Source organism: Pieris rapae, chromosome 7 (assembly GCF_905147795.1).
Source record: "Pieris rapae chromosome 7, ilPieRapa1.1, whole genome shotgun sequence".
NCBI classification, from domain to species: domain Eukaryota; kingdom Metazoa; phylum Arthropoda; class Insecta; order Lepidoptera; family Pieridae; genus Pieris; species Pieris rapae.
In genome coordinates, this window is record NC_059515.1 from 2,232,981 (window position 1) to 2,245,045 (window position 12,065).

At 30.5% G+C, this 12,065-nt stretch overlaps 3 protein-coding genes across 4 annotated transcripts in view; 1 reads left to right on the forward strand and 2 right to left on the reverse strand.

The window, feature by feature from the left end:
* LOC110996590 (phosphatase and actin regulator 4) overlaps positions 1-4,910 on the reverse strand; it is a 49,608-nt gene extending 44,698 nt beyond the window's left edge. The window contains exons 1-2 of one of the 2 annotated variants that reach the window (XM_022264347.2): positions 4,614-4,910; positions 2,192-2,284 (exon numbers count right to left, since the gene is read on the reverse strand). In XM_022264347.2, the coding sequence (XP_022120039.2) occupies positions 2,192-2,284; positions 4,614-4,707 (187 nt within the window). In that variant the 5' untranslated portion in view covers positions 4,708-4,910. Of the gene's footprint in view, positions 1-2,191; positions 2,285-3,399; positions 3,602-4,613 lie in introns of those variants that run through there. The other variant, XM_045629035.1, reaches the window with a different exon arrangement.
* A 733-nt stretch (positions 4,911-5,643) lies between these two features.
* Positions 5,644-9,942, forward strand: LOC110996455 (ribosomal protein S6 kinase beta-2). The gene is made up of 10 exons (XM_022264126.2): positions 5,644-5,933; positions 6,050-6,090; positions 6,164-6,425; positions 6,496-6,629; positions 7,112-7,303; positions 7,586-7,676; positions 7,878-8,120; positions 8,362-8,469; positions 8,946-9,121; positions 9,638-9,942. Coding segments are annotated over exons 1-10 (1,347 nt in total). The 5' UTR covers positions 5,644-5,834; the 3' UTR covers positions 9,639-9,942.
* A 48-nt stretch (positions 9,943-9,990) lies between these two features.
* LOC110996465 lies at positions 9,991-11,121 on the reverse strand. Its single transcript, XM_022264138.2, has 3 exons — positions 10,823-11,121; positions 10,481-10,683; positions 9,991-10,340 (listed from the first exon to the last, which is right to left on the reverse strand). Exons 1-3 carry the CDS (start codon positions 10,925-10,927, stop codon positions 10,025-10,027), a joined length of 624 nt encoding a protein of 207 aa, XP_022119830.2. The 5' UTR covers positions 10,928-11,121; the 3' UTR covers positions 9,991-10,024.
* Positions 11,122-12,065: the final 944 nt, after the last annotated feature.

Here is a 12,065-nt window from a genome sequence, read left to right on the forward strand (position 1 = left end):
CTAGTATCGTTTCGCTAAGCTGATTACAACGAGCTCAATGATGGTATGTCTAATGCTTATCATCCTCGAGACTCTGTACCCACCTTCGGAGTCCATCATCAGGTTCATATAGTCACATTTCTAGTATCGTCTCGCTGAGCTGATTACAACGAGCTCGATGACGATATGTTTACTGCTTGCCATCCTCGAGACCCAGTACCCACCTTCGGAGTCCACCATCAGGTTCATATAACACATTTCTAGTATCGTCTCGCTGAGCTGATTACAACGAGCTCAATGACGGTATGTCTACTGCTTACCATCCTCGAGATCCAGTACCCACTTTCAGATTCCATCAGGTATCAGGTTCAGCAACTTATTTTACTTGGTTGTACAAGTTGCACTTGAAACTTGACAACTCTAAATTTGAGTTTTGTTTGGGTAGGTACTTATATACATATACTTATAACATACAATAATTTCCGAAGTTCATGTCCTCGCCTCACTTGATATTTCTTTTTATATTTTGGCATTTCTAAAAAAATCCGCGGGTAAAAACTAAAATACGCAAATATTTAATTATTATTGGCTTCGACACACAAGCGTAGTCCTCCCGTCGCAAAGCGTTGAGGTGGACTGAAGACAAGCCGCATGCAGGGCTCGCGGGTGTGAAATTGCGGAGGGAAGCCCATTGCGCTTGAGTTTATTTACCTTTTATTACTTTCCATGCCCAGGAAACGAATAAATACAAATTTTTTTTTTATCAAAATAATAATATATGCTATATCTAATAATACGTGTAAGATTAAAATAAATCGCATAAACCGTTTTGGAGCGAATTTGTAATTTATGTCTAATCTACGGTTCGATGGTAAATTTTTTTTTGGGAAATTGGTATTGCTTTTATCTTTTTTGGTTTTATCAATCGATATAGTAGGCTTCAACCCACAATATATATTTTTTTCAAATGCATATGAGCGACAGTTCTTCCAACAATTTAATTTAAACTAGGGCTAGTTGACCGATTTGAGCACTGTTCAAGCCTTAAGGTGAAGATTCGCATTATACAAGGGCCGTATGTATCATCAGGGTTGATGGATCATAGTGAAGGCGATGATGTGGACTCGACCAGGCTAACGTGCATTTAATATTATTAGAATACCTTTTGTCCTAGAAAATAAGCGAACCATATTTTCAAGCCCAAGCTTATTAGGCGTGTAATACACGCGACCAACCGTAAACCATTTATCATATAAAAAATGTACCTAAATAAATAATGTTTTAATAACGCTAAGTGCGAGCTGAATTTACGGAAATTTATTAAGTCTTAAAAACCTAATTGTTCAACCGAAAAAACTCCCCTGTCTGATGACAGATTTCATACATGTAACCAAAGATAAGAGAAAAAAGAAATAAATTACTGAACATTTGTCTCCGCGGCTGTGCTACAGAGCTTGGTCAAATTAATTGCATTTCAATTCATATTTTTTTCGTTATTAACATTCATTTTAATCAATTTGATTTTAACGGATTTATGTATATTATTAATAGTCACGAACATAATGAAAATAATAACGATAGGAAAAATTATATAATTACCTTATTATTAGGTTAGGGAAACAATTAAATAATTACATTTTTGTGATTATACAGTTTTGCACTTAACATTTACAAGAGGATAGGTATAGTAAGGACGGTATAGGTTTACGAGATGTGACATGAAATAAAGGTTTCTCACCTCTGGTGTATATGGGGAAGTCGCCTTCAGACCTACTATGAGTGAGCATGGGACCGTAGCCCCGCCAGGGCGGTCTATCACGCGTCACCCGCGAGCCCTCCACAATTCCGCTCACCTCAAACCCATTTATACTTAATAACGGCCAAAGGCCTTAGAGTAATAACAAAATCGTTTGTGTTAAGCTTTGGTTAACAGCGAGATGATGGCGCCATAAAGGCAAGAACACGAATGGAAGCTGCGCGGCGCATCTTAATCGCGCATCCCTCGCCTGTCTAACCCTCCCGTTACAACGCAATGTTGGCATAATGAACGATAGGATGTGTTGGTAATAAATATTAAAAATATAGATAAAGTTAAAATTATAAAATTTGTTTTTATAATAAATTGGAACAAATCTCCAAATCCGATAACATGGTCTCTGCTAGATAGAAAATCGTTCAATATATTTTAATAGTTTATTTGAGTATAACTTACTTAGTTCACCATTTGTTGTTGAAGAGTCGAATGGAATTGATAAATGGCGCCCTCCTTTGCCAATTTGTGGCAACACAATTTTTTCTCCTTCACCTAGGAAAGAAAAATCAATTAAACTAAGTTCCTGTTTCTGTAAAAGCTAGATTTTTTACCAATAATTGCAAAAATTTTGCTAAAGATTCATACAGAAACAGTGTATCATTTACAGTAAATGCATTTCATTTGAATCTTAAGATGTAGTTATCTCAATTTCAACATGCAACTGCAGATGCAGGTTTAATAACTAAAGTTTACTATACTACATAATTATTTTTTAATTTCTAACCTGTAAGAGGTCAATTTTTAAAAAATTGGTACACATATACATAATATAAAACTATATATAAATATCAAGTTTAACTATAAATAGATCAATTTAAAATTAAATTAATAAACAAAACAGTTTAAAATATTTATTTATAATATGTCACCCCACAAAGGGTTATCAATATAAGAAATCATATCTGAAATGTCCATAAAATCATGTATTGTTCCAGTTAAGTGAGGTAAATTTTTCTTTTCCAATTCAGCAACATATTTTTCTTTATAAATCATCTTCCAGTCAGTTCTATCAATCTGATCAACTATTTGAAAGTCTCTTTTATAAAGTGCATGCCATATGGTTTCATCGTCTAAGATTACTTTCAATCTTCTACAGGTTTTGGATACATTTATAATATCTTCAATATTCATAAGCATAATTAAATTAAAGAATATATCATCTGGAAGGCCAACCAAACTAGCGCTGGGATATCCACAGTAACTTAAAATTCTACTTTTTACTGGGGAAACAATTCGATTTTTGTATGCAGTCGATAAATGTTTTAAATCTCTGAATATCATTGGAATGGTGGAGGCCTTTGGTGCTACAACATAGCGACTAGTTGGTAGACAAACCGAATACATTTCTTGATTATCATTATTTATTGCTGCATTCACAATTACAGCAGATCCTATTGGGCTCATTATAATGTCAACGGTCATATCATCTAGACCATGTAAAAGAAATGTTTCTTTGTAAAAACCTGTTTTTCTCTGTGACTGAATAATTTTGCTGATTTGTTTTGTGTTGTCAATATAATCAGTTACATTGTTAGTTACAAACCCATTTTCCAACATAAGAACAAGAATCAATACAATAAAAATATCGTTTTGGTTTAAGTCATTACCATCAGACTGTAACTTCTCTATCACATTGTTAAGAATGGCAGGTATTTTTTCAGTTGTACTCTCTTCAAGAGGAAAATTCATTTTTTACTATAATTTTCAAATACTGAAAAATACTTTTACAACTTCGTTAAAAAATAAATGCTCCTTAAATGTAACACAAAAGATGAAAATGATTTCATTATGTAAATAATAACAATTCGCATTTAAATGCCAACATATGTCATGTCATGTAAAATATGCTATGTCAAGTGACAGTAATTCTTTTGACATATCAATACTTATATGTCACAACTGTCATTTGAGATGATAATACTTGTACTGCCATCTGGTTGTTTTGCTGTGTATAATACAATATAATATAAAAGCTGTATTAAAATATTATAATGACAATATAATATTGAATCTCCCCTTATCTAATTTTATAGTGCATTTTTGTGGTCACTTGGTTAATTTGAATAACTTCTTACATCATTTCTAATTTGTTGATATTTATATTAAACTTGCCACATGAAATGTTCTTGTAACTCTGTATACTAGTTTATCAAATCTAATTTTAAAAAAATATGTTTCTATTGTCCTATACTAAACTTCTATGAAAATGTGTATACATATTGTATAGAACAATCCTATCTGAAACATAATATATAATAATGATTTCTAGGCAAGCAGACTCTATGTTGATATCCTCTTAAGACTTTCTATAATTACCCCAGGAAAATCAGAAACAATAGAAAATATTTATGGTATAATAACTATAGTAAATATTAAATCAAAGTTGTAATAATTCAGAGTTAATTAACAGTTCAGAGTATATTAACAGTAAAACCACCCCAATGCATAATTTGCTTAGGCAATCATAGAAATAAGTTTTGTATCATAAATTAAATCTATAGCAAATTTAACATAACAAAACAAACCACAGTAAAGCCATTATCTAAAAATGACTCATCTTTGTTTAGAATATTTTTCTTAATATTAGTCCAGTTCAGTATGTGCTACTGTTTTCTGTGTTAGAACTATTCTGATTTGAATTTGATTATAAAATAAATATATGGTATGTGTAACGTAGTAAAAAACTTTCTGTATAAGAAATATGTTTAAATATAAACATATATTTCGATATTGTTTACTACTAATTGTTTCCCATAGTAAGGTTAAAGAGAAATAAGGATTGAATAAACTGATATCAATTTTATAAAATGTCACATATCACCTTTTAATACAGCTGCAGTGCCTTGTTTCTTGTTACTTTTCAAAGACCCATCCAAGTTATGAGTAACAGAAGTTTTGTCGTTGTCACTGGCCATTGAAAGGTTTCATTGGGCGTACATTAGGCTTATTTACCAAGAACAAGCATAACTGACTCAATAAATGTTTTTTTTTATTTTTATGAAACACCTCTTAATTAAAATTCAAATGCATTACGCGTATACAGTTTACAAACTACAAAGTTAAACAAGTAGCAAAGATTTTTTTTTGTAAATAGACTGTTGCGACGATTTATCTGACAACGGACATAGCAGATTGAAAATAATGTTAACTTCAGTCAACAATGTTTTGTCATAAGGATATTGTCACTATAAATTTTAAAAAGATAATATTAAGAAAACACCATAGATAAAGCACTTTTCTATATTAAATCGTTATTAGTATTATCCTCATGAATTTTTAGTGTAGAGTAAGTATTTATCTAAACCAACTAATACTAATATTGTAGACACTAGCACTGTAGACATTATTACTATATTTTTACTCAGTGAATACAATTTGGCTTATAGAGTACAAATATAATTTATTTATTATAAATCATTTGTCAGAAAATTTAGGTCTTGTTTAAATTTATCTGTTGATATTTCTTATTTATTTATTTATCCTTTATCGCTTTTCTTCTAGATTTATCTGGAATATTAGTAAGTAGTACATGTAGTATGAGAATGTAGTAACATTTTCAGACTCTAACATTACAACTTATTTAACTCCAAGGGGGCTTGGTTAAGATGCCATAACATATAGAAAGTTGAAAACTGAATTTGTATATCAATTTGTCGTCTTGAACTCAATGATTTAGTTTGATTTGGCCATCTTATATAAGCCGCCGGAACTCAAGTAATCAGACGTTTCTGTGATCTGTGTACTTATAGAGTATATTATCGTACAATATATTGTCTATGTGCACGATTTAAGTCATGAGTCAGGATTGTTCTACTCTGTTGTAGCTGATTTGAAAGATCAAACATTATTTGATCTTTCAAACTTCTAGTTTTTACGAAATTAATACCAGCATAGCTATTTTATTCGATTACTGATAAATGAAAATTTAATTTAACTAAGCCAATTTAATCACGAGACAATCATTTGTGTTTATTTTATTAACTTACGTTGTATTTTCGTTTTGTGTTAAAATATTGTTTTCTTCTGATGTGATAATATTGAGATGTCATCTTATATGGCAGGTGTTTTTGATTTAGATTTAGATGTGGATACGGTTACAGTCGCAGATTCTGATGAAGACGATATTATAGATGTTGATGAGGCATGTATAAGTGACTTATTTTTATTCTAATCTATTTTGGCACTTTTATAACCTCTCAGTTACAATTTCAAGCAATGCCCTGTTGTTAAACTTAATGAAAATATGTTTTTATACAGGTTGACTATGATCCTGAATTACATGTTAACAATATTGTTGAGTAAGTATATTAAACCAGAAATTATAATTTTAGTTTAGGAGTGATACAAAAAATAAATTGTTTTCTTTTATAGGGCTGAAGGGTCTGAAACAATCCAACTATCTGAAGATAATGTAAACCCTGGTCTGTGTAAACGTCTTGGTCCTCAAGACTTTGAGTTGCGCAAAGTTTTAGGTAAAGGTGGATATGGAAAAGTTTTTCAAGTGCGTAAAATAACTGGGACAGATGCTGGTGCCCACTTTGCTATGAAAGTTCTTAAAAAAGCTTCTATAGTGCGTAACCAAAAAGATACTGCTCATACTAAAGCTGAAAGAAATATATTAGAAGCAGTAAAGGTAAGATATACTTGTTTTGCATTGAATTTATGATGTGTGACTTATGCTTATGATATATTGTTTATTTCAGCATCCCTTTATAGTTGAATTAGTTTATGCTTTTCAAACTGGTGGTAAATTATATTTAATTCTAGAATATTTAAGTGGCGGAGAGTTATTTATGCATCTTGAAAGAGAAGGTATATTTTTAGAAGACACTGCTTGGTAAGTTTATAAGTTTTTTACCTTATTTAAATGTATGTTTATTAGTCTATGAGGTAAAAACATCACCAATGTATTATTTTGAAATCATATTGAAATAATTAGTGTATATTTTTAATTACCAGGAAAAAGTCTATTTATTACAATTGACTAATTAAATAATAAATATTTCCCGTTTATATTATATCTTCAATGGATATAACAATAATTAAATATATTTAATGTTTTATGTCATAATCCCCTGTATCAATAAACTGATTTTGCCACAATAAAGAAATAATACTGCAGTTAGGCAAAAAAATATCTGACATCTCTTCTACTGAACAAGCAAGCACTGATAGGTTCATTTAGGTTTTAACATGTGTGGTTTATCACCCTTAGATATAGAACACAATATTGAGACAATATACACTTGTTCTTTATATTATTTATATATAAATGTATTAATTGAACTGTTAACTATTTTGCTTTACATTTGATTTCAGCTTCTATTTGTCTGAGATAATTCTAGCCTTGGAACATTTACATAGTTTAGGCATAATTTATCGTGATTTAAAACCAGAGAATGTTCTCTTAGATGCACAGGGCCATGTAAAACTTACAGATTTTGGATTGTGTAAGGAACACATTCAAGAAGGCATTGTTACGCATACTTTCTGTGGAACTATTGAATATATGTATGTATAACTTATATCTTTAATAATATGGCAGAATTTATTGTAGTTGTGTCTAATTCAGTTCTTATAATTATTTACTTCAATTTATATGTTAAAAGGAACTCTTAGATGTTAATTTTATTATCATAGATAGTATATGTAAGTAGATCATGCCCTTGGGTATATCAGTGTACAATTAGGATAAAGAATGGCCTTTTTTACTGTCCAAGGTTCTATATATCCTCTAACAGCTGTCTAATAAAACAAAGCAGATATAAGAAAGATTTGTATTAATTATTTTAGGGCTCCTGAGATATTAACAAGGAGTGGTCATGGAAAAGCTGTTGATTGGTGGAGTCTAGGTGCTTTAATGTACGATATGTTAATTGGACAAGTAAGTTAAAGTAACATGCATACTAGTGATTATATAACTCCTATGGTTGATATTCTTTGTATGCTATAAAGCATTTAAAATATTAAGTAGCACAGCAGTTGTATGCATGAATAAATGATTTAAGATATTATATTGCCTCACATTGTCTTAATACCCAGGTATGATGATGGCTATATATGCATTAAAATAATACTTTTACAGCCACCATTCACTGGAGATAATCGTACAAAGACAATAGAAAAAATACTTAAAGGTAAACTTATATTGCCCGCCTACCTCACACAAGACGCTCGCGATTTGATTCGACGTCTTATGAAACGTTCCGAGACTCAGCGCTTAGGAGCTGCAGGGGCTGCCGCAGTGCGTGGACATGCTTTCTTCAAACATGTTCACTGGGACGATGTATTTGCTCGTAGATTAGAGCCTCCTATCAAGCCTAAATTGGTATGTTCTGTTTACTTAGCAATAAATTGCTTGTTTACAATATTGTAAGCTGCTTTAACACTTCATTACAATAACTAACTATTTGTGAAACTTTATAATTTATACATTACTACACTAATGTTAACAGGAATATTTTTATTTTTTAAATTGTCGCAAATAAATATTGTATTTGCTGATGAGTGTGGGTTATTATGCCAAACAATGTTTTGCCTTACAGAGTTAAAATCATCTTTATTTTCAGACCAGTGAAGATGATGTATCTCAATTTGACACAAGATTTACTCTACAGACACCTATTGATTCACCAGATGAATCTACACTGAGTGAAAGCGCTAATCTAATGTTTCAGGTAACTTAAAAATATGAAAAAAATTATTTTACCTTATTTTGACCAAAAAAATATTTAAGCTTGATCCTGTCCTAAGTAAGACTTGATTGATATTGAAAATAACATTTGTTGTCGACACCAATTACGCAGCGGTGTCTGTATATACAGAAATTGTATAAGAATAATTTTAATTATAGGAAAGGTCTTGTATTTTCCTGCTCCCTCTAGTTTTCTTCAGAATATTTTATATTCTTTTACCTATTTCATTGATGTTATTATTGTAACAAATATAATACACATGAAAAGAACCGCTTAGCATATTTATCTTACTATTCACATTTACACTATTCAGGTCCACAGCCATACAGAATGGTTATATAGATAGTTCTAGTACTCCAGGAAGTCTGTTTAGAGATTCAGTAATCCAGACTAGACACCAAATACCCTTGATACATGACGGATTGAATCTGTCAATTTAATAAAATTCCAATTTACAGGGATTCACATATGTGGCACCATCAGTAATGGATGAGATCCATAAGCCTCGCGTAATCAATGCTCGCTCGCCGCGGCGTCCTAGACCACACCACCATACTGCCTTCACTATTCCACCGGCTTCCCACTCACACGCTCAACCTGAAGATCTTATGGATGTACAAGGTTTACCTATATAGTAAGTTTGATTTGTGCTTAAGTAATCATGACGGTAAATAATTAACAAAGGAAGTAAATATGGTTTGCTATTTTGATTAAATACAATTCCAATGTCTCCAATAAATACCTAATGAAAGTGTGTGGATGTGCCTCTCACATAATTATTTATAATATTTTTTTCTCCAATGTAAAGAACTAAATAAAAGTGAATATCCTATAAATTCTTTGAAAAAATTGAGACAAACAACTGTGATATTAGGAAAATGTAAAAGAAACTCAAATGATTGTTCAATTGTTTATCTTTTTAATTTTTTTTTTGGAATATACCATACACAATATGACATCTAGTTTGCACTGATATATTAGATAGAAAACAATAGTAGACTAGAATTAGGTAAAAGTAAATATTGATAAGTTAATAACATATGAGCAATTTGAAATAATTTACTATTACAAACTAATCAAGTGAAAAAAATAGAATAAACCCTTCAAATATGAAACAAATTATATGATAATGTAAACAATTTCTTTACAGGCCTAGAATAATTCACATAGCTGACCATTTTATACTAAGAATCAATTGAACTACAAATGCTGCCGATGTATTGTGTCCGTAACATAAATGGTACTGTTTTATACTATTATTATAAATTATTAATGTACATTTTATACAAGTTACCGATTAGTTTAATGTTTGGTAGGACTTATTCTCATATTATGTATTAAAATGTTCTAACCTGAATATGAATAGAATGTGACAGAGTATAAAAATAATTAACAATATTATACCTTGTTACCAGGCTTCATAAATTGAATTAAAAAGGTCATTTTTATTTTGTATATTGTTGTTTTATTTAATAATCATCTTAAATTTACAAACAAACAAACTTTAGGTAACCCAACTTAAGTTTTAATTTATTATTTAAACAATTAATTGTATGTCTAAACAACTGTCACATATTAGATAAATATGGCTTTGGTCTCCTTCAGAAATTATTGAAAACTGGGTATCACATTCAGAAGTATGTTTTTCCATTGATTTAAAAATATTACTTTTGATTTCCTTTAAAGACGTTATTTGGGTCCTTATCTCCATACAACATATGTCACATTGAAGCAGCCCATTATCAAGTTTAAAATTATTCTTTTGGCAAATTGGGCAAATAACATGATCTTCAACTTGATATGAAGACCAATCAATGTTGTCCATTTGTGACTTTTCATATTCTTCATTTAACCTACAAATTTGAACAAATAGTCAATAATTGTAATGATAATATGAAACATTTTTAAGGACATTAAGGGTTAATATAAAATTAAGATTATGCTCTTACTATATAAGCACTTATATTCAATGATTATAATAGTCTAAACAAACCATTTAAGTTCTTCTTGAATTAGTTCATTTTTTATTTCCTCAAACAGTTCATTCTCTTCTTCATTTAAAGATAATGTTTCAGTAAAATTAAAGGTTTTTTTATATAACTCATTTAATGTGCATTGAAGTTCATTCTCTACATTGGATTCTCTAAACCTGTTTAACAACATATCTCTACAGTGCTGAATCTTGCTCTTGTAATCCTTAAAGAAGTATTGTTTTAATTGTAGCAAAATATCTTTTAAAATGTTGTTTACTAATGAAATTTCAGAAATCTAGTAGTCAGTTAATGTATCTGCGTTTTAAAATCAAGGTAACATAAAACTCAGTCTAACAATATACCTTTCGCATTTTTTCCTTTAATTCTACTGGTGAACGGCAATGCTTGTACTTCAAGTGTTTGTAAGAAGTAGACATTGCTGGAGATGAATCTTGTAGTGACTGCATCTTTGTAACTCGAATACTCTATAATTAATTTACTGGAATAAAATATATAATCGCTATTATAATGAAAAGTGCTAAATTTTCAACATGAACAATTCTTTGAAAATCTTGACGCTATTTTATGATAGGTAGACATTTAAAATAAGTTTTAACTTGTAAAAACGTTGGACAAAAATCTAAATAAAAAAATACACAAGTCTAAAAATAACGCGTGACAATTGACAGTATAGAATGCGTTACGTCGTCCTATTCTGATCCAACATAATCAAGAAGCTGCGTATAGATAGGCGCAATTATGTAAATGCCTAAATAGGTAAACTTGGTAAAGATTAAAGTATTTAATCTTTTCTTGTAACGCTATCTACTACGTCCAAAAACACAATAATGTTTGTCACCTTAATTTAAGTAGATGTGGCTGTAGTTTTGTTCTTTTTTCGATATCTATAATCAGAAGACAAAAGACGTACTATGAATGTTATTATTTTTGAATTGGATCTAGACCCTTGAAGATGACATTTCCCATCACCTTAGTTCTTAGCTAGCTTTTTCTAGCGTCGTAGCAGGCTAACGCCAAAACCCAATAACCTATCTTAATCCATTTTTTACCTACAGAGATAGACTTAATCTTAATCTAAATATTCATAAAAGTGTGCCAATAACCAATCGACGGATTATAAAAGCCATCTGTCGATACAAGCTATCCATGGTAGGTCGGATTGGTGTATGTGGATAGACCTTTCTATCAAAATTCAATTGTGCCAATATCATAGACATAGACATGTATATGTTAATATTATTTGTACGGTTTTATTTACTTTATTTGGTTTTTATTTATTATCGAATATGAGTGTAAAGAGCGAAGAGATTGCATTCTATCCGTCGCCAAAAATGGAGCTTCGTAGGGTTTGGTTATTGGGATGCAGATTAGGAGATCGATCGACTGTCTGCCGACCGACTAAGATTGTGGATTAATTATCGGGTTCGGGCGTAAGATCAGGCTATTTAATTTCTATCAAACTATCTAATTTCTTTAGTTTATGTTTTTAGACAGTTTTTTTGACATACAGTTATTTATATATTCTATGGTTGTCTCCGCTGTCAAAGATGTCAATAACATTTCGAAACTTTATTTGTCTGACGT

Coding starts and splice junctions, on each gene's coding strand:
- LOC110996455 (XM_022264126.2), top strand. CDS start 5,835: ATGTCATCTTATATGGCAGGTGTTTTTGATTTAGATTTAGATGTGGAT. Junction 5,934..6,049: donor ATATTATAGATGTTGATGAG/GCATGTATAAGT, acceptor GTTTTTATACAG/GTTGACTATGATCCTGAATT. Junction 6,091..6,163: donor CATGTTAACAATATTGTTGA/GTAAGTATATTA, acceptor TTTCTTTTATAG/GGCTGAAGGGTCTGAAACAA.
- LOC110996465 (XM_022264138.2), bottom strand. CDS start 10,927: ATGCAGTCACTACAAGATTCATCTCCAGCAATGTCTACTTCTTACAAA. Junction 10,684..10,822: donor TAAAGGAAAAAATGCGAAAG/GTATATTGTTAG, acceptor TACTTCTTTAAG/GATTACAAGAGCAAGATTCA. Junction 10,341..10,480: donor ATTCAAGAAGAACTTAAATG/GTTTGTTTAGAC, acceptor TCAAATTTGTAG/GTTAAATGAAGAATATGAAA.